Genomic DNA, 22,399 nt, shown 5'->3' with positions numbered 1-22,399 from the left:
CGTATTTCAATAAAAAAACCTTTATTCGTTTAAGTATACATAATTTAAATTTAACGTAAAAAGCGTAACTAGTAAATTATTGTATTAAAAAACTAATTTAAACTATTTATAACAAACCTAGTAAATTGCTATAAAAAGAAAATATTCCAAATAGTTTTACTTTGAACGCTTTGTATTGAATTAACAATAATTTAAACACGTCAAATTTCTAATCAAATGACGCTAGACCGCCATCTTGGGTCACATGAATTTAGAAGCCACGACACGACAACGTCACGACATTACGTACAACATTCGGCTCTGGGAAAGTTACAGGCACAAGGGTCGGTAGCTATGCATTGAGCGGGACAGACACAATTACAGGCTGTAAAAGTAAAGATAATATTAATTAACTAGCTATTTTATTAATAAAATTATGTAATTTACGATTTCTTTTTTCAAATGTTTGAGTGAATTTTAGACACTACGATAATTATTAAATTTATATTTGGAACAAAAGAAAAATTGAAAAAATTAACCGTGGAATGTCATTAACGTGAATTTGTAGTGTATTAAAATGTATCTCAGATCATTTAACTACTTTGATTGTAAAGAATTTTTAAATATAATATAAATAACTTCAAAAAACAAAGGATATATGGAAAATAATTAATCGTACTGTTAATATAGTATAATTGTAGTCTCTTTATCAAGTCTTAATAAAGTTATCTTAATTATTTCATAGGTAATATGGTAATGTTCACTGTGTTAAACTTTGAATTAAGACATCACAATTGCTAATAGGTCATAGTATTAATTATTCTATAAATTGAGATAATAGTAACAGTTCTTTATAAAGCAAATAAAATTGTAGGGCAATTGAATGAAAATGAGGTAAAATTATATTTTTTGCCTGTTGAGATTACCTGGCCGGTTATAATTTATTACATGACTGTTGGTAATGAACAAATTTTTTAATTAAACTTGACCTCTTTTACTGTGCCAGTACAAAGAAGATTAAAATTACATTATAAAGAGTATTCATATATAATTATGACAAGTTTTCATTTCCGTAAAATCTTCTAAAGATTCAAGTCGGATTCATAGAAGAATGAGAACTAGGGTCCCAAAAGATTAACTTAAAGTTGTTCGAATTGCTGTGTAAATTAAATTTAAATCAATAGAATATAAAACAATACTAACGTTTGCAGTCGCCATACGAACAAGGGTCCATATACTCGGTGCAATCTTCGCCGGGAGGTAGGAAAGACGATCGGTATATTGTGGTACCTTCCAACTAAACACACAACAGATTACGACGACTCAAACATAATCGAAATACTACCGAAAACTAAAACATTAAATTCACTGATTTATTCCCAAATTTAAGAATCTCAGGACCGAAAAAGTAGACCATTTTGGAAAAATTTCATCAATTTTTTACAAATAAAATATACTTATTATAAGTGATTTCTTAAAAACTATTTTCTGCGATGGATACACTGAATCGTCTGACGACATTTTTAAAATTAAGGCAATAGGTGAATTGTTTAAATTAAAAACATCACAGCACCAATTTCCAGCTGTCGGAAATTTTTACAATAATAAAAAAATACTTAACTATTACTTAACAACAAGAAAATATCATAAAACTATATTCAATGAGTCATTCAACTCAATGAAACGTTCGAACCTACGACGTCCGCGGTATCGCATTTCAGACATTTTGCCAATTAAGCTATCAAGTCTCCTTACACGGGACGGAAATTAAGGAATGGTTCTCAACATCGTAACATTCGCATGTATACAACACTTTTAACGTTAAAAATATTATTTTAGTATCTCCTGTCCCTAAATGTCTAAATTTGTCCATACATTTAAGACTATTTCCATTTATTTTACGGTGGCAAAACAAAAAAATGGCACTTTTATTTGAATATTATGTTCAAACAACTTGAGGGTAGGTCTGCAAATATATGCAAAAAAAAAATCAGAAAATTGTACCTTTTGACAGGGCTTTTGGTACTGCCCTTTGCATGCCCACGGCGGCCGTTGAGGTGCTGACGCGCACACAGCTTGATAGGACATCTTCTGTATCGTATCGCTTTCCATTTTGGCTGAAAGAGGTTTTATATAGAACAATATTTACAGAAAGGACTTCGGCTTTTGGACCTTTGCTTCGTACCTGCAGGTTTCTCGTAACATCTGCTAGGAGCATAGGACTCCGGAGGCGGCTGCCTTCCCGGGTCTAAATACGACATCCGATTTACTGTTCGATCTGTAACAATAAATTATTCATAACTAAATTACACAGAATTACAAAATTTGGAATGTCGTGCCCGCGCTCTTTGCCAAAATAGACGTTGCGGCTATATTGCCTGTTTGTGTATTCATAATTCAACATTCCTCATATTCCAACAGTCAAATAACTCAAAATTGATTAAATGCTTAAAACGTAAGGCTATATAAAGTAATATAACTTACTTTCAAAGGGCTGTTCTACACAATGGAATTTATGAGCCGGTTTGAAAGATTCGCGCAATACAGTCGGCTTGGGCACGAAGTCGTGACGTTGTGTTGTGATGTTCTGCATCGGTCCCTGGCCCCACATGTCGTGGTGACATGGGCGTATGGGTTGTGTGACGCACACCGGATTTGGCAAGAAGGATAACTGGAGGATTGAATCTTTAATTTATTATGTAATAGTATTGACGTCATAACAGCGTTCGTCACAACAATGAGTTCGGGTTTCAATGATAAATATCGCATTTCAATATACATAATAATATACAACTCTTGAAAATGGAACAAAATTAAAATTTCGTTAAAAGAAATTGAATTATAGCGAAAAGAGGAGCTTGTTAACAATTTCATTACATTAAAAATTGTTTAATGTTGTACCTTAGATTACGTAAATAGAAAATACAAACCCTCGCTAAAAACATTTTGATTAATAAAGGTCCGACTTCTGAATACAAAACAAGAGTGAAATTTTAATATTGTATTGTTACAATATTACTTTCTAGTCACGTATTCTACTTAGAATAGGTCTTGTAGAAAAACACAATAACATTCAAAAAAGATCCGAGAAAAATACATTTAAGACATCACTGAAATAATACTCAAAGGCTACTTATAATAGTATTTTTTTCATTTTTCATTAGAAATATACAATTACAAATAAATTATCAACATTATAAATACTTTAACACTTACAGCTATCCGTTTAAGAGTTCGAGATTTGAAATACGAGTACAGGCACAGTTTATTCGCACAAGGAATACACTGTACAGCAATGTAAATTGTAATATAGTTAATTTTAATAGAATTTGGCAATCTTGTAAACAAAGCTATTGACCACGATCACGCCCTTCTTACGTACAATTGAATGTCAGTCCTGATAATAATCACATCTCAATGAACCCACCACTGCTTTTGACAATCTTTTGATTACTAAACACTTTATCCCTAGGGCCTTCTCTCACAAAACTTCTGATCGCTCGTTTGTGGTTATTGCTCTTTGCACTTTGGCCACCGAAAGACTAATCGCTTCACGTTTGAATTTCTAAAACCCTATCGTGACGACGCGAGTATTGACCGTTATCCAGGAGTACTCTACAGCCCACCAGCACATGCTTAGCAGTTCCAACTGACTCTATCTAGGCGATAGAGCAATTTTTTTCGGTACCTTCTTACTAAATTACTCTCATCTGGGAGAGTCATTTGGAAATCATTGAGATAAAATTTTGGCAGTGCTAGCGACCAATCTTTAATTAAAAGTGCGCCATTTTATTGCTATTGGGATGCAAAAGTCTCTGCGTTCTGCATTTCTAAACTCATAAAAAACTCGCTGATAAATACTTAACCAAATATGAATAAATTAAAGTAATAATTATATAAATACTTTAAAAAAATAATCAAGATTAAAGTATCTTAAAAAGTACTCACAACACTAGAGTCAATATCAGCTGATCACGTTTGTTTACAAGATTGTTAAATCCTGTTGAAATGAACTATACACATTGTTAGGATCTACACAATCATTTTTATGTCAAAAATATTTTTGTAACGGCCGTCAATATCATTGTCATTTCTGTCAAAATATTTTTTTTTATTTTAAGCGATCCCAAATTAATATTATTCTGCCAATAAAAAATATAAAATATAAAAATTATGAAACCTTCTGGACAGTATCGCCTTCCATTTGCGCTGTGGATGGAACGAGATTTGGAAGAGGCTTTATAGGATGAGGAATGGGGGCCGTCGTTGGAAGATAACTGGAAATAAGGACCAGGATTTAATAGACAACATTTCTATATAACGTTTAAGGTAAAATAATACCTATTATTATTTACATATACGATTGAACATAGTTTTCATTATGATAATTTTTTTTTAAATATTTTTATATAAGGCAGAATACAATATTTTAATGAAACTGCTAAATACATTTAAGTCAAAATGGCACATGAAATATAAAGTAAACTAATATCAATATATCACGGGTCTTAATTGGCATTAATTAATTAATTCATTAATTCATTAATTCATTAATTCATTAATTCATTCATTCATTCTTAACTATTTGACTACTATTAGTAATATATATTTATTTACATTCAAACTATTTTTGTGGTTTTAAATAAACGAGCAAATATTACGTTTTAGTAAGTTCTACGAGAGTTCTAGATACGACCTAATCTAATAATTTTAATTTGGTTGTTAAGTTGTTAATGGTATGGGACATTTTTGAGTTATTCTACAAAATTTTATCCTTATATTATTACTTTTCAATCGATTTTCAGTAACCTAGTCCTTAAGTGGCTACTTTTGTAAGGTAATTAGTAGGAGAAATGTTATATTAGTATTTTTATTATTACCTGTTCTTATAGATAGTCTGTGTTTCGAATCTTTTCGAAGCCGTTACGGGATTGGTGCAGCTGTCTGGTATTATGGCGCGCCTTCGACAATCACTTTGTGAATCCAAATAACTAAAAATGATTTAAAAATATTATAGATAATATGCCATAAGATTTTTCATAGTTATGGAAATTAGCTCGGAATATCACATCCATTTAAGTAGAGGATTTGCTATTGGCTGTAATGATACTTCTATATGACCTAGATTTTATTTTAAGACACACTCAGTCTGATATTAAATTACAGCTAAATCATTCCAACAGCAATAAACTGAGTAATTTGATAAGAAATAATATTCGTTATTAGTAACTGTGATACATTATATATTAGCTCTTTTTGGCTGACATTTAAAAATGAGATCTACGCCATACGTATAAAAAACTTATCTTCTAAATTTAAATTTTTTAAAGAAATACTTTTGTTTTTTGGGTAGTTTCGAAGAAAAGACCCTTCAATTAAACCTCACCTGTAATTAAATATTTTTAATATATGTTATAAAATTTTGGTACGTGGAATAAAAGTCACATCACAACATGTGCTTTTAAAGTACTTGTCTATACAAACAATAAACATACACATCTCAATACAGTTTACTTAATGTTGAACGTAAAATAAATAATGTTTATATAGTTCAATTGTAATCTAAGCATAAGTTTTGCAATGATTTGCCTTACGTAGATATACAGGCATGTATAGTAATTGTTTTTGCTACACAGACGATTTGTTTTAACTTTATAATCTTAATAATAAAAATATTTGTCAAAAATATAAATAGTTACCAAATATACCAAATACTTCTCCATCTAGTATTGTAACAAGACAGACAAGCGGTTACAATTTTGTTCGGAAACCATAAACCACAAACCTCATTGTATAAGTCGTGTTTCCCTCCAACTTCTGACAGGGCTTTTGATATTGTCCTTTACAAGCCCAAGGCAGAGGCTCCTTTGGCATGATCTTGAAACAAATGCTACACAATGTTTACTATATCTTATTCTATGTTTTTTTTTCTATGTAATAAACGTAAATACAAATAATATGATTATATAGAAACGGAGAGATTAATCAATAAAAATTAAATCAAATAAACATTTACAAATGTCTATAAAAATACTAGTGTCAGAGTACAAAAAAAAAAGGCAATTTGAAATGTTGGATTAGGCAAAAATAAAAATGCAATAATTATGTATCCCATAACCTAATGAAAGACAATTTTTTTTTTAAATATATTTTTAAAATTTTTAATCGATGCATAAACTCAAGTTTATTCAAATAAAGAATTCATTCAACAAAGCTTTCAACCTGTTTGACGGCACTGAAAATCTGCAGTGGCCTTCAGAAATGTCAATACTACGTACAATATTTTTTCACGAGTTTATTCCTTAACATGGCAAAGGTCCTAAAATATTTTTTTAGTGATCTTCTAGAAAACCACGTTGATAATATTTTGTGTTTGACTTATTTTAAGTATCTATTAACCTTTCAAACTCCCATAGAGACTTAATTCGATCTTTCGAGCCGTTGTTTTTGTTTAAATTAATCATTTTATTTAAAGTCTATCAGAACTGAATATAATTTTTCTCTCTTTTCATTTAATTAATTTCAGGGCCTCATTTAAATTATAAAAAAAACAACTGGTGATTTTTTGATATCGTTGATAATGTTTTGAGTATAATAAGATCTAAGACTTTCGCGAGTTTTATTTATTTTAATGAAATTAATATTTTTCGGATATACTACGCGTGATTTATTTTTGATTAAAACTACATAACCCCGACGTTTCGTTTACTTTTCAGCGACCGTGATCACGGGCAGACGAGATGATATTATGACATCATCAAGTCGCATTGAGAAAAAATACAAGCTAAGTAGACAACCCTCTAGGTTCGTAAGGTTTGTATTTTTTTCTCTTGTAGATATTTTAGTTATGTCTTTTTCAATTCGATAAAGCTTTTAGTTCTTGTTAAGAAACTGGAACAATATCCTTATAATATGAATTTGTTAGTATTCATATACACTAATAATGTGTTGACTATAAGTATCTATGAACTACGATGAGGAAAGTCGAACGAATAAATTTTCCTAACATTTTTGGTGAATGTTCATATAAATGTAGGTGATTAGACGCGAAAAATATTAAAATAAAAATGACACTTATATAGAAAAATAATAAAACATTCATTTAAAGCGAAAAGTGTTTGTAAATTGAAATAGGTTTAAAGGATCTTTACATTAAATATCTGTATACGAGCGAAATGAATGAGAATTTTTGAAGATGCTGCAGAGCACATCACTAATATTATATATGCGTCATAAACTGTTTTCGAATAACCTGAAACTAGATTTAACCGCGTAAACTTTAGAATGAGACCAAACAGGAAAGTGTAATGCGTTGAAGCAATTGATATGGTTACCATCCGGCTGCAGATTTTTGAATCTGTGCTACGTGAGTTCATACAAACATTTGTTACTAAGTGACCTTCCGAGAACTACAAGAAATTCTGGGATTCATTAAAGTCCATGTGCTAATATAATGTCGAAGCTACACAACTGTAAAGTTTCAATTCAAACCAATTAGAACTTTTTGCGTGAAGGAGAGACGCATATCCGTAAATCCAGACAGGATCATGATTATTTGCATTTTTTATATTAGTAGGACCTTTAGACGTTTTTAAGCTTGTAGCAATAAATGTAATTTGTGACCTCATTCATAAATTGCATCCGTCTGAATTTATAAACTTGATTTATCGCATTCCTCGTTCAAGACTCGTTATAAATTTTCATCTTTTATTTGAAAAGACTAATAAATACCTACTCTATTGAGTTATTTACTCGTATTTATATTCTCATAATGTTAGAAATCAAGCTGTCAGAAGTACAATCGTACTAGATTTAAATTGCTATTTATATACTAATGCTTGTTATACCTGATTTGGCATATAGCTCAATTTGTGTGTAGTGCTGCCATCCATTTTAGCCGCTGGTCGCTCGTAACAACGTTCCGGGGCGTATGATTTGACCAATTCAATCTTCTCAGGCGGCAAGTAAGATAGCTTGTTCACAGTGCGATCTGTATTAGGGGGAACAATCAAGGATATTTGGAAAGAAGAGCATATATTGAAGAAGATTTTGCAAACTAAGGTAAGCCATAGGAATCATATTTTTATGGACTGTTTGGAGGTTATAATTATGGTAGTATTTATAAATGGTATTTTATAATTGATTACTGGTAAGAATTATTAAATTTAAATTTCTATAGAGTGAAAAGTATATAAAAATATGTTAGATCGTCGAACGCAATGAAACTTTATGAAATAAATTATTTTTACAGACGGTTTAAATATACTTTTATAGGAAAATTTAAGCACTATTGAGGTAAACAGAGCCATCCAAACTAGCCATCAAATATATATGATAATGATATTATAAATAATCAATAAACGTTATGACGTATACCCAAAAATACAGGTCAAAAAATTTATATAAGTACATTCATTAGATCAATAAATCAATTTAGAAGAGCAATGACTCTGGTTATAACATTGTTTATTGGCTCGAAGTTGTGTGTGTATTTTCTGTCTACTTTTTTAAACAGATTTTAATGCACAAGTGGAAATATATCGCAACCAATATTATTAATCGTGCAAAAAATTAGGGTTTTAAAATTTTAACCACTGTAATTACTTTAACAGTTTTGGTTACACTAAATCATACCGTCAAAGGTACACTCGAAAATTACTTGTAGGAGATAAATATAATAAAAACAAATTACTTTCAAAGGGCTGTTCCACACAATGGAACTTCGCCGGTGGCTTGCAACTCTCGCGGAGTACGCAGGGCTTAGGAACGTAGTCGTGGCGTTGTGTTGTGATGTTCTGCATCGGTCCCTGGCCCCACATGTCGTGGTGACATGGGCGTATGGGTTGTGTGACGCACACCGGATTTGGCAAGAAGGACATCTATGAACGATTGAAATAGTTTTAGAGTGAGGTACAATCCGACTTGGAATTTACATAGGAAATAGGGAGTAGGAAAAATCAAGATGAATTTGGTTGCAGTTGCAGAAATGTAGCAGAAAACTAATAAGTAATGAAAAGTAATAAGCCAAACAAGGAACTAAAAAAACTAGCTTTAGATTTTATTAGAAAGGATTTACTAAGAAAGAAGAAGTTTTTTTTTGGGTTTAATAGAGCCTATATAGAGATTGATCCTTTTGTGTTACTAAATACAATTATTTAAGTCGAATTTGGTACTTAAAATAGAATACATACATCATATTTCAATTAATCAAATCAGAATAACTTATGCTAGAACTGTAGACTGCCTCTTACTCTCAAAGGAGCGTTTCATATACGATAAACCTGTTTCCAAAGGAACAATTTAGTGAAAAAGGAAAATAGATTTTTCGGATCAGTGCCTTTTGAACCGTGCAAGCCTCCATGGGCTCACAGCTAGGTACAAGGTTCGGTGGAGGTTTGCGAGCGACGCCTCTCAAGTTCTGACATCCATCAACAGGCAAATAAGAGAGCTTGTATGTGGTGCAAGATTCCACTGGAGCGCTTGGCTTCATGTAGCAGCGGCGTGGAGCGTACGAATCAGGTATCCTGGGTTGCTTGTAGCACTATCCAAAAAAAGATTTGTATCAGATAGCTTCACTTAGGCATTTTTGCGGACAAAAAATAGTATTAGTTCATTCGATATTTTTTGCACAATCTGTTTTAATTAGCAGAGATTAGAGAAAAAAGTTTTCACTCAAACTAAATAATAAAAGTAAAACTAAATAAAATTATAATATATTTCTCTACTGGTTTAACGGCAGCCGGCTTCCCACAACAGCAAGACCGACAGGGACAGGAGTGTTCCTGTCGTCCGTCCATCGGCTTCCCATCTTTTGGCCCACATTTAACCCCAGCTGTGGGCATACAAGGTGCCGCCGCCGGGCAGGGTACACACCTTTGGAAAAGCAAGATAGTATAAGGCCTTTATACCAGAGCAAAAAAATAGACCTATTAATGAAACAATAATTTTGTCCTCTTTTTGCTCGCAGTACTAAATCAAATTAATTAAAGGAAATATTCAAATACGTATCTCTTTACGACTTAAAAATTTTGCAGTACTCACTCTGGCATGATTTAAATATAATATGTCCTTTGGTAAAATATTACTGTGATGAAAAAAAATATATAAAAACAAATCTACAAACTAAAATGTTTATGAACTGAAAATAATTTTACAAAAACATAGCTATCGAAAATATAGTTCATAGTAAACTGACAGCTTGATAGCGTTCTTTTGTGAAACATGATTTAAAATTGAATTAGTTTTTAACACATCACACTGGCTGGTTTTAAGGTTGTATATAGAAATAAGACATACTGTGTGTGTTGTGTGTAACGAGACATACTACTGGGCTGGAAATAAATTTTATAATAGTAAATTAGGTACTTTTATATTTATTTATAGCCTAATTATAAGGGTATATAATTAATAGGTTTAAAAATTTCATAGTATGAGACGTTTCAATTCATATACACGTATAAGTATTTGTTTAATTACGCGAGGGTCAATCAGTGTGTGTTTGATGTACAGCCCATTAAACAATTTCAATTCTTAGTCATATTGTTCGTTGTTATTAACGTTATCCAACTCGAGTGTCCTTTGTGAATATTACACGTGTTAATAGAAAGTCTGATAGATACCTACATACTAAATATAGTATCACAAACCATTTGAGAACCGACCGCTATAGCGTTATATGATACATATTTACTGTTCTGTCGATGTTACGAATACCTGTTGCGGTAACATTGTATCCAGTTTTAACGGATGAAAGCCGTATTTATTAGATATAAAGTTTATACGGTCAAGAAATGTACGAAGCTATTTTATTTACACAAAATGTATTAGAAATATTAAATAATTTAATATGAATATTACACATAATTAAATGAAACTAGTGTTGTCGGAAAACTACGCGTATTTTAATATTTTTTTAAACTACATACTACCTACGTTTCGGTTACTTCGCAGCAACCGTGATTAGGGGCAAACGGTGTAATAAAATACGCTTAGTAATTCGAAAAATATTAGTTTCATTTAAATGAATACTCGCTAAAATCTTAGATCTCATTATATAGCACAATATTATGAATTTGACGTACACATGATACGTCAATTAATGGAGAATTCTCATTGGCTGTTTTGTCACCAAATGACGAACATAAGGACACTTCAATTTTAGTATTGAAATTAAAACAATCAATTTGTCACGGTCAAGTGTTGACTATTACAATATGTCGTATGTTTGATTCTCCATATTTTTGTATTGCTTGTGTCAAAAATGATGTACTTGCCACCAATATCGCCTTTTATTATTTTAACCGGTTTTGCTAACATTCAATAGGGTTGTCTGAATACTATCGACAATATTATCATTTTTTTTAAGCTGTTCTGGCTTAAAGGACAGTGTGATTAAGGCTTAAGGAAAGAGAATTAACTAATATTAATGTTTTACAATTAGCAAATCGTCCTATAAACACATCTAGAGAATTGAAATTAGTAACTGGGACATATTGAATGTTTCAATTACATTATTAGTTCAGTATCATGACGGTGACCAGCTAGTTCGGACGCGTTCAAACGATCAAGAAAATTAACATTCATAATTTATAATTATGTCTTTATCGATTAATTAAGAATTCTTATATTCTTTTGTTCTTCAGTTTTTTTTTACTGTAAGTTTTTAATTTAAGTTATTTAATTTAATGTTATATTATATGTATTATAAAAAATTATATATATCGATGTGAAACATGTCCACGGAATAACGGAAACAGATATATGCAATGGAAACAGATACTACATTGATTTATATTGATTAAATATATATTTTTGTCCTCCCTCATTTTTATACACAGTGCAATCGAACCGACGCGACGCGATTTGTTACTAGGAAAAGTCGTATGTTGATACGTAAGACCTTTACTTTTGCACTGACATAGAAAATGTATAGCCTTCGCTTTGAAACAAGGTAATATTAAATAAACGCTATGATAGAAGCTAGTAACTTTGTCGTTTCTGAAGTGAGTGATGTGAAAATATTTATTTATGATTAAATTTAAATTTATAATAAAATACGATATATCATAAGCAGTACTTTCGAATCATCGTGTTTATGATAATCTCATTACATACATCTTCTAATTGAATTGAAATTCAAGTGTGACCTCAACAGTATTTTTATGTACATATAATTATACATATTAAAGGACTATTTTAATCTATATATAAATAGGTTCTAAGATACTTTTAGCTGACGACAAGAATAATTGAAAACATATCGCAGATCACTAAGTATGGGCTTATTGATTGATGATAATGAGACCTTATGTTAACGAAGGATACTAAAATAAAAGCGTCGCCGGATTACATCAGTAAGTGAATAAAGAATACGTGTTCTCACGTAACTATTAAAAAATCCCATGCAGTTTTGTATAACAGAAATGTCATTGTAAGTTTGGTTTTCAAAACATATATATAGTTATAATTATGATCATAATTTAAGTTTATATGAAAAATTACGAAATGTTTATAATATTAATTCTGCGAATTTCGATACTTTCATGAAATTTAATTACCAAAAAAAAAAAACATCTATTTTGGGAACGTTTATTATTATTTAAACTTCAATCATAGTTGTGTACTTCGTAGTTTTGAAACAGTCGTTTAAACGAGACGGTTCATTCAAGCTCATATCAAATTACGTCAATGAAACGTGATTCGTTTCCTAGAAACGAATTGATTTCAGTTGTTTGTTTCATTTTAGTATTCATGGAAATTCGTGTCTCATATTACGTAAAACGGATCTAATTGCTATGTATCTACGGAACCCTTGTTAAGATACGTTATTTTAAATTTTGTTTCCGTTATACTATCTATATGTAAGTTATACTATCTATATATGCTATCTATCTATGTCTATATTAAGACATCAACCCAAATTGTTGCTGAAACAAAAAAAAAAATGACTGTTTTTTTATATTATTTCTCTTAATCGATTCTTGTAAATATTGGGAAATATTTGTTTTAAATAAAAACTATATGTGTGTTAATATAAAGAATAAAAATATCTTAATTTTAGAAATTTAACATGTAGTTGATAATTATTGATAAATCACTAGTAACAGTTATCTTTAGATAACTTTTGAGATTGATTCGTCGAGTAATAAATCAATTAGTTTTTATTTTAAGTCTTACAAAGACATTAAATATTAACAAAAGTAATAAACACGTGTCATGTTTACAGTTTAGGATGGATTGCGACTGTGATTTTCTTTTGCCATCTAGAGACAGTTGGGAGGGACATTACGGGAACTGCTCGTCTATTTGGTGTAAGGAACACGACGAACCTGCAAAGTAAGACTTAGTTATAGTAATCACCAAATAAACTAGATAGGATTGTTAGTCAGATAAAGCAATTATTGTTGTCCTCTTAACTTCAATGGCTGATCGCATTATGCTGGCGATTTAAAAAATCCTAATATAATGTTGATCCCAGTCTGATTACATACGAAGCGATGCTCGTCTCTCATTCAATAATCTACGTGAATACTGTAATGTGAGAAGCCTCGTTTTTGTGACTATGTAACTTAGATTAAGTATTAAGATGCTCTCTGTGGTAAAAGTGTGGGTAATTCTGGAAGTCCAAGCGGTAAGCTTAAAATTCCAGCAGGACAAGTACCGTATCACTCAATTAAATACGATTGAATAATGTGGAACGAAAAAACCGTTAATAATTTTGTATTACAAATATAAAACATAACAGATACGTTTTTATATATAAAAAAATATTTATTAACTTATATACATCAACATTCATCTCAGTCGATCCCAAATAATATACAATTCTCTAATAAAACAGATGCAAAAGGTTATAAAATTAATAAAGTATTATACTTTGAGATGTTTATATGGTATTTCAAATTTGACTAAATTTTGTTTAAGGAATAAAGATGGCACTATCAGACTGAGAAACAGACATCTCGTGGCACTTGAATGTGACGTGTTGTATCACCTCGGGCTTGATACCAAGAGCAATGATCTTCAAACCATGTTCGGGGATGTCAAGGTAAAGGAAAAATCGCAGAGAATTAGTTCGGAACTAAAAAGTTATATAGTTCTTTAATACATTCCATCAACTCTACATAATATTGATAGTTACATTATTAGACATGAATTACGGTAGGAAATCATTCATTGGATATGTTCTAAATTAATTATTCTGTTGTTTTGTAATTGTCAAAAAATGTATTAATTAAATAAATACACATTGGTCTTCTAGATGAAGGAGATTATTATATTTTAAGTTTTTATCGCGGTTTTTTTTTATCCTGAAGATTCAAATCGATAGTAGGGTTTTATCTCTACAATTATTTCGTAGTGTTCACTAGAAGAGTTGTTATTTTAACCCTGACATAGTATAAGAACATGATATTGTGTCACTGTTGCAAATGATATAACCGCTATATAAATCTACACGGCATAACAAAGTAGACATATATAATGGAAGCACGTACTATAATAATCGATTTATTTAAATTAAAAATTAATAAGTATAAATGGTAAAAACGAGTATATACAAAACGTAATCAGTACTAATGAAATTAAATAAGAAATTTTATAATGTTTTATTTAACAAACTCATAAAAGTACTTAATAAAATTAGGTATAACTGTATTAATATTTATGAAGTATTAAATTTATTGCAAGAAAAATAGACGTATAATTATGTGTAAAAGTTTAAAAAAAAAGTAAAATATATTTAAGTTTCGTAAACGGCGTTGTTAAAAATCTTTTTTTAATAATTTTTTAATTTTATTGTTTTATTATACTTCCTCAACGTATTGTAGCTAGAAGGAATTTAAATTGTTCATTTAAGAAATGACAGTTTAAAGTTTTCTCACGTATAAATTTATGAGGAAACGTACAAATTCATGTTCATGAAAATAAGTAGTACAATATCAATTACTGTTACGACTGCAGTAAACTGCAATAAATCAACATTTCTTTTTTTACCAGGAACTCGTATTATTCAATATTTATCGTATCGTACATAACAATAATCATGATGACCGGCTTCAGATATCCCTTCGAATGTCATCGGGGAAAACCAAAGACCAAAATAATTATGTTTTTAAAATTAATATTAAATTTCATGCCGAAGCGTATAGGCACAGGTGGTTATATACATTTTTAGAAATTTGTTTCCTAACAAAATTTATTGATATCCGCGTGCCTATGCTAGTCAACCCTTCAAGTAGGACAGGACAGTGGTGATTAACGCAGTTAAATGCAATTTAATCTGCCGTCGAGTACAGTCTCTTTAAATTAACATTAAATTAACTGTTCGTACTTAACGCACAAGATATAAATATCCTTAAACGGATCCTAAGATACCATGATAAATTAGAAGAGTTTTTTTTTATATGTAAACATTAAATAAGTTATGTTTTTAAACAATATGATACCTTTTTAATAATTTAAAAAATAAAGTATATATTTTGTACATTATAAAATATAAAATTGTTATCCGGAGATTTGTCTGTCATTAAATTTCTCGTGTGCGGCTTGTCAATCTTGGCGACTTTCATTGTGCCGCTTACATACCTCTAGAGATGAATATAATTACTACTATAGCTATATACGAGCACGCTATCATTACTAGTAGAACTGTTCTTTATAATAAATTTAGCCCTTTCCAATAATAATGATTGAAATAAAAACAGTTAGTCTATCATTGATGAAGTGTTGTAGAAACGTATAAAGCGGTAACAAAAGTAAAATAAAAAATAACTATATTCACAGGAGATAATGACAATTTGGTGAAAAAAAAGGAATATTATAAGATATTCCAGCGGTAGGAGTTGTCATTAATCACATTCGTTATAGAGTAAAACTGAATTTAAAGAAATAAATAGGCATGATTATCAATAAGCGAAAATATTAAATATGTTCTTGCAAATCAGTTTACAAGTTCTTAACGATGAAAATAAGTTTCTGCACAGTGTACAGTTTATTTTGCAATTTTTGTTACGTTTTCTAAAAAGATACGTTTTGCTCTGCTATATACTGCTACAAGCAAACATGCTTTCTTGAATATGCATGCACGCATGATTCAATGATTCAATAATAAAGACGAATCAATAGTCCTTACTATTGTCATAATTGTTTAATAATAATAATAATGTTGTTTTTGCTATATTCATTTATTTTAAATGACGCATCAATTCTACTGAGAGGTTTAATTCATTTTAATGTCAGGTTCTTACATATTAAATTGGCGTTTCGTACTGGCGACTTTGATCTCAAATATCTACTCTTTGGTAAGGAATTCCAATTTCAAATTTATACAGTTATTTACTCATGCTTATGCATAATTGATCATTTATTCTTCTTAGTTGTAAACTGTTTTTTTGATGAAAAAAAAACAACTAAATTCAATTAAAAATATAACTCCTATTTCATCTTTAAACCCATTATTCGTCTCATATAACAACAGTTAGAGTTTAAATGAAACTAGTGTTATTCGGATTTACTACGCGGATTTTATTATTTACACACCTCGTCTGCCCGTGATCACGGTTGCTGCAAAGTAACCGAAACGTCGGGATTATGTAGTTTTTAAGTTATGATTACTTGTTTATGAAATACATTTTTCATTTTCATATTTACATTACTCGTTTTATAGTCGCATGAAGATTTGAACAATAACTAAGGAGTAGGTGCTTTAAATCTGTGGAAAAAGTGTAGTTTATTGAATGATTAATGTTTTATTCAAAGGGTAAAACGTGACCCTTTTACTGGGATTCCGTTTCCGTCATGAGTTGAAATTTTCTCATATTGTATATCAGTGATCGCTATAATAAAAACACCAAAATGGAATCTAATAAATATTTACGTTCCTCCCACGTAAAATACAAGTTTTTTTGCTTATTTTTATAGTCCAAATCTGATTTACGCTAAACGGATTTTTTTCAAATTTTAAGTAAATATAATGAGTACATTAGTTACATATAGGAATATAACCACGGTGTTTGTAACGTCACATAATTATAATACTGAACTTCAGTCATCAAATTAATTCTTAAACGACAACGTCAATGTTGTAGTGAAATCGATCAACGATCGGTTTAAATGACGAAGCATTTCCCAGAGTTCTTCAGACAACTTTGTTATTAAATAAAACTGAGCTAGTTACATAAATACGTACTTATAGAAGATAGTTTAAAGATTTCCACATAGAAAAGCAATATTGCAAAAAAATTTTTAGTAAAAAATTAAATTGTCTCTCTTTAAATTTATGCAGATAAAAATACCAATTAATTTATTTTTAAATCAAAATAAAGTCTATATATAAAATAAATGTTTATATGTTAAAAGTATTATAAATATTTTTAACCGCCTCCAAAAAACTATATACTTTTTAATTCGATTTTTAAATTTATATATGAGCATTCCAAGTAAACTTCTGCTTTACGGATAGTTTTTGGTGAAAAGGAAACATTACAAGAATGGACTTTTCATTTAAAGCATATTTAAACTACCCATAATTTAAAATGGTAAACCAAAAGGTCACAAAAATGACCGACTTCGAACAGGGAAGTATGGAGTAAAGACTATATATGTATGATTGTAAGTATGGACTAACATCCCTTATCTGAGAAGTGCAACAGCTATTGCTGAACAATTTTTGTGCAACAAAAAATAGAGCATTAACTTCTCAGCATTAACAATGTTTCATTCTTGAAAAATACTACTTTTTTCCGTTTTTGCTATTCTGAAGCCCCTAACAACAAACACGTATAACTAAAATTTTCTAGGTGACGACAATAACTATCATGAAAAGGGTATTTATGTCTTCATTTTTTATGGAGACGAAGAAAGCTTTTATATTCCAAATTCATTGTCTGTGATTGCAGTTTCATTATGATAGACATACACATAGGAAGAGACATATTTTTATAATGAAACGATTATGACGTTTGAACTATTTACGGATAAAAAGCATTTTGGAAGGAAAATGTAATATGAAATTGCGATTTCAGCCTTCAGTAGCCTCGACACAAGACTGAGTCGTTAAACATCACACGTAGAGTTCCGATGTTTTCATTCATAAATCTTTGTACATGATAGTATCAATGTAGGTATATGAATGAAAAGCTATAAACGCTGTGCATTTCGTGTGTCGACATAAACTTGTGGTAAACCGGTAACGCTGTGTTACGTAACATCCCAGTTGCTTTATAATTAAGTTTCAGTATGAATGCCTATTGGAATCACTTCATTTTTAATTTTTATTATGAAACACCAAATTCATACTATCTTATAAATGAAACTAGTATTATTCGGATTTACTACGCGGATTTTATTACACACCTCGTCTACACCTGATCACGGTTGGTCGTTGATCACGAAACGTCGGGATTATGTAGTTTTTAAATAATAAAATCCGCTTAGTAATCCGAATAATACTAGTTTCATTTAAATGAATACTCGCGAAAATCTTAGATCTCATCATACTTTCTTATTTTGTAAAGTAGAACCATTATATATTTTTATAATAATTTTATTTTAATCATTCATAAAGTATTTAATATATACAACCTGGTATCTAATATGTAATGTCTGACATTTTCATTAGCTGATCGTAACGACTCCGCGGACTCAATATGCTTGGAATGTTTATTCTGTTATGTTTGCGAAGTAACGTGGAAATATGTGAGAGTAATAAACATGCATGAAAATAAATATCATTAATGCAAATTTGTGTGTGTGTGTGTGTTTGTGTGTGTGTCGGTGCATGCGTGAATGTGTATATTCGTTGCTAACATTTCTGCTTATATGTGTGTATTTTTCTGATATGATATGATATTTTTCCTTGCTAAGAGATGTGGATCAAAACTAGTTTTAAACAACATGTACTTTTATTATAGCAGTAATATATATTTTTTTTGCAGTTCGTTTGTATGGGTGGAACTAAAAAAAGAATGAAGGATTTCGCTGAATACATTGCCAATGTGCTCCAACTACCTAATGAGGGGCTGGTTAATATTACAAAGAATTCCCATAGATACGCCATGTATAAAGTTGGACCGGTGTTGTCGGTTAATGTAAGTATTATTTTATGCTATATAATATGCGACTCAATTTATTTTCCTCTTACTAAAGTACGATACTATTGGTATGATACTATAACGATCTTAATAATACAGGAGGTGTTTTACGCCCACATCTATATCTTACACACACACACGCGCGGGCACACACACAGGCACAAAACGTTGTTGTAAATAGAAGTAATAACAGTAGCTTTTAATTTGTTTGCAGCATTTCCTCGTGTTTTGTGAGGCTTGTATTGTAAATTCCAATAAAGAAGCTTATTTCTCCACTTGACATCAATCTGTTTGCGAATTTCAAAGAAATTTTAAAAATTTCAAATTTCTTTTTTTTAATTTTTAGTTTTGAGAATATTCAAAAGCGAACTTTAATTTATAATAGCTTTAATGTAGAAAAAGTTACTTCGTCTGCTGAAAATAATTAAATGCTATCTAAGTTAAATCGAACCTTCCAACCGTTTTTATTACTACGATTAATGTGTTATGTGGTTTGAGTTATACGAATAATTGCAATAAACATATCTCGCAGATTATTTTATTTCTTCAGTATTTTGTTTCTGCAATGACAATTATCAAAAATAAAATATATTTTTCCCCCAGCACGGCATGGGAGTTCCCTCTATGACAATACTTCTGCAGGAAATCATAAAAATGCTTTTCTACGCTAAAGCCAAAGACCCAATATTCTTCAGGATCGGTACTTGTGGTGGATTAAAGATACCAGCGGGATCTGTCGTCATATCCTCCTGGGCACTAAACGGGACCATGGAGAAGTCATATAACTTAGTGAGTAATGGAAATCTATATTGCTTTTTTAGGGTAAATTTTTGGCCTATTATTATTTTGCTAATCTAGACCATGGTGTCAATAATATATAAACGTTTGACAATAAAAAAAACATGTTAATGATGTATTTGTTTATGAATATTTCATTAATATTCAGAGATACGTATAGCAGTTAAAAGTCTTTTGCAGCCGATCATGGGTGAAGTGCACAAACTGCCATCGTTTTTTGATAAGCGCCTTAACCAAGAATTGCACTTCCTTGCGTCCGAGGAGACGGGCTTCGAAACGTTCATAGCTGGTACTATGGCCGCTGATGACTTTTATCAAGGTAACTAAGAAAATCTCTGTTTCTTTAATTCTATATCACAATTTTTTTATTATGAAAAAATGCATAGTTGATAACAAACAAGTAACTACCCTCTTATTACATCCCTATCAACTAGCAAATACGTTGGATTATTGTATGAAAAATTTTATATCCCATGTCCGTAACTTCACTGCCAGATATTGAGATGTAGGCAGTATATTCTACGAGCAGGCTTATGACTCCGTAGGTATCGAGATTTGGGTATAAAATAAAAGTAAATAAATAAAATGTGAAAATGAACAGAATATATATTATTTAAGGTACTTTATTGTTATTTGTACGGTAGTAGGCCCTAAAGTTTTCCATACATGCCTTACAACTATATGCAATTTTCTACGATTCAGTACATATGCACATGTTTAGCCATACTGTGTAATCCCAGGTCAAGCGCGACTGGATGGTCCTTTCTGTGACTACTCAGAGGCAGACAAGATGTCATTTCTGAATCAGTTGTTCGATATCGGGGTCAGGAACATTGAAATGGAGGCTACCGCCTTCGCTGCGTTGACTTCACAGGCTGGTATAAGAGCGGCCGATGTTTGCGTCACATTCCTCGACAGACTTAAAGGGGATCAGGTAATTCAATAAAGAATCAGATATAGTAAATTTTATGTCTGTATATATTTAAAGTAAGGTAAATTATATATAGATTGATAATTTAATTTTTTTGTATTGTTTATGTTATGTTGTTACTGTTCGATGGAATTTCCAATAGTATATATTAAATATAAAGCTAATTTACAAAGACAGACAAAAGTAGTATCCTATACAAGGAATAAAATAGGTCTGATTTTTTTTGTTTGAGTAGCTATTCACTCTTCTGTGGTAAAAAGTTTTCGTGTAGTAGGTATGTATATAGTAGTATCCATAATATAATATAAATCAAATTATAAAATGAATACTAAACATCGGTAGCGACCGGTAGTTCGCGCATTGTTTTTCCTTCCGATCATTCCTAACAATCGTTTGCATTATGTAACACATAAAATATTTTTTTGTAGAAACAATATTTCTTTTTATAAAGAAAACAAAAAAAAAAACTATAATTAGAAGTTATTTAATATAAAAATTCTAATAAAACAAACAAATAATTCTTAAATGAAACAAATTTTTCCCGATAACTACGTATTATTTTTTATATAGTGACTTTATGATATATACTTTAATAAGGAATTCTTTGAAATAAAGAAAAATTACTTCAAACATATAAAGTAATTATTCTTTATTTTGTTATTTCTATAAGAACTGTTTCAGTTTTGACTTCATGGTATAACTTATAGGGTTCACGTATTTACAGGTAACGTCAAGCAAGTCTAAGCTAGTCGAGCTTCAGGAAAGACCTATGGTGCTTGTCGGAAAATATATCTCCAGATATTATGTGACGAAATTAAAATAGTAAAATATACTATGATATATTTAAGCCTTAACCAGCTATAGTATGATTTATCGACCAAATAATTAATATGAGTTCTGTAATGGACTTTGTCTTTTTTTTTATTAATAAAACCAATATTTGTATCTTTCGTATGAATATAAAAATTTTTACTAAACAATTCATTTTTGGAAAATCATTATTCAAATATAGTGGTCAATGAATGCGCTATACCTGTCTGTCGGTAGTATGATATGGACACTGTTTCCATTATACAAGAGATGATTTTGAAATAAAAGTATTTACTATGTATACATAGTATACAGAAGTATACTTCTGAATTTTATATTTACTGTGTCATTGTTATTAATTTTACCCTACCTAATAAAAGTAATATTTATATAAATATTATTTTATTATATTAAACGCATTTGTTTTACGCAAAAACTACAAAATAATTTTAGGTAATTGTGTTATACCTATTCGTTTGATAGTATATAGGCTCATTCTGCCAGTAAAATCCCATCTTAAAAGTAGTTCGATAAAAGTAATACTTTGAGGTTTAGAAGCCGAATTTTATTAACAAAAAAAAATATTTATAAAAATTACAGTTTTTTATAGCTACGTTATGAATTTAACTTTGAAATTAAGAACAAATAATAGTGCGATGTCAATATTCGTAATTAACAAACAGGCACATAACATTAATCCATCGAATGTGGGTACACTGAAAACTACTCACTGCAAACAGAGCCGATATCTTATAACGAGAACCTTTCCGTACGAAAGCCAACTAGCAAA

The 22,399-nt window shown here is 30.3% G+C and overlaps 2 protein-coding genes across 6 annotated transcripts; one reads left to right on the top strand and one right to left on the bottom strand.

Annotated features, from left to right (window-relative positions):
* Positions 1 to 4: 4 nt before the first annotated feature.
* LOC116773482 (stabilizer of axonemal microtubules 2) lies at positions 5 to 10,182 on the bottom strand. The gene is made up of 13 exons (XM_061528760.1): positions 10,021 to 10,182; positions 9,705 to 9,852; positions 9,317 to 9,520; positions 8,672 to 8,858; positions 7,827 to 7,969; positions 5,765 to 5,856; positions 4,860 to 4,970; positions 4,160 to 4,256; positions 2,464 to 2,650; positions 2,165 to 2,257; positions 1,984 to 2,096; positions 1,183 to 1,276; positions 5 to 364 (listed from the first exon to the last, which is right to left on the bottom strand). Exons 1-13 carry the CDS (start codon positions 10,026 to 10,028, stop codon positions 282 to 284), a joined length of 1,560 nt encoding a protein of 519 aa, XP_061384744.1. The 5' UTR covers positions 10,029 to 10,182; the 3' UTR covers positions 5 to 281.
* Positions 7,908 to 21,912, top strand: LOC116773481 (uridine phosphorylase 1-like). 5 transcript variants are annotated; one of them, XM_061528763.1, is made up of 10 exons: positions 10,683 to 11,633; positions 12,194 to 12,332; positions 12,725 to 12,839; positions 13,205 to 13,314; positions 13,903 to 14,026; positions 18,915 to 19,067; positions 19,674 to 19,859; positions 20,049 to 20,187; positions 20,609 to 20,802; positions 21,524 to 21,912. In XM_061528763.1, the coding sequence occupies exons 4-10, from the start codon at positions 13,211 to 13,213 to the stop codon at positions 21,620 to 21,622; spliced, it is 999 nt and encodes a 332-aa protein (XP_061384747.1). In that variant the 5' UTR covers positions 10,683 to 11,633; positions 12,194 to 12,332; positions 12,725 to 12,839; positions 13,205 to 13,210; the 3' UTR covers positions 21,623 to 21,912. The 5 variants fall into 5 exon arrangements, with proteins under 5 accessions (XP_032521830.2, XP_061384747.1, XP_061384746.1 ...); XM_061528762.1 differs by lacking the exon at positions 12,725 to 12,839; XM_032665939.2 differs by lacking the exons at positions 10,683 to 11,633; positions 12,194 to 12,332; positions 12,725 to 12,839 and adding an exon at positions 7,908 to 8,040.
* The last annotated feature ends 487 nt before the right edge of the window (positions 21,913 to 22,399 follow it).

This window comes from Danaus plexippus, assembly GCF_018135715.1.
Source record: "Danaus plexippus chromosome 22 unlocalized genomic scaffold, MEX_DaPlex mxdp_33, whole genome shotgun sequence".
Classification (NCBI taxonomy): Eukaryota; Metazoa; Arthropoda; class Insecta; order Lepidoptera; family Nymphalidae; genus Danaus; species Danaus plexippus.
Note: the sequence above shows the minus strand (reverse complement) of the source record. Positions and strands in the feature narration are given on the sequence as shown.

Coding starts and splice junctions, on each gene's coding strand:
- LOC116773482 (XM_061528760.1), bottom strand. Junction 9,521..9,704: donor AGCCGGCTGCCGTTAAACCA/GTAGAGAAATAT, acceptor TTTTTTGGATAG/TGCTACAAGCAACCCAGGAT. Junction 4,257..4,859: donor CAGACTATCTATAAGAACAG/GTAATAATAAAA, acceptor CCTTATTTCCAG/TTATCTTCCAACGACGGCCC.
- LOC116773481 (XM_032665939.2), top strand. CDS start 13,211: ATGGATTGCGACTGTGATTTTCTTTTGCCATCTAGAGACAGTTGGGAG. Junction 20,188..20,608: donor CGCTGATGACTTTTATCAAG/GTAACTAAGAAA, acceptor GTGTAATCCCAG/GTCAAGCGCGACTGGATGGT. Junction 20,803..21,523: donor ACAGACTTAAAGGGGATCAG/GTAATTCAATAA, acceptor ACGTATTTACAG/GTAACGTCAAGCAAGTCTAA.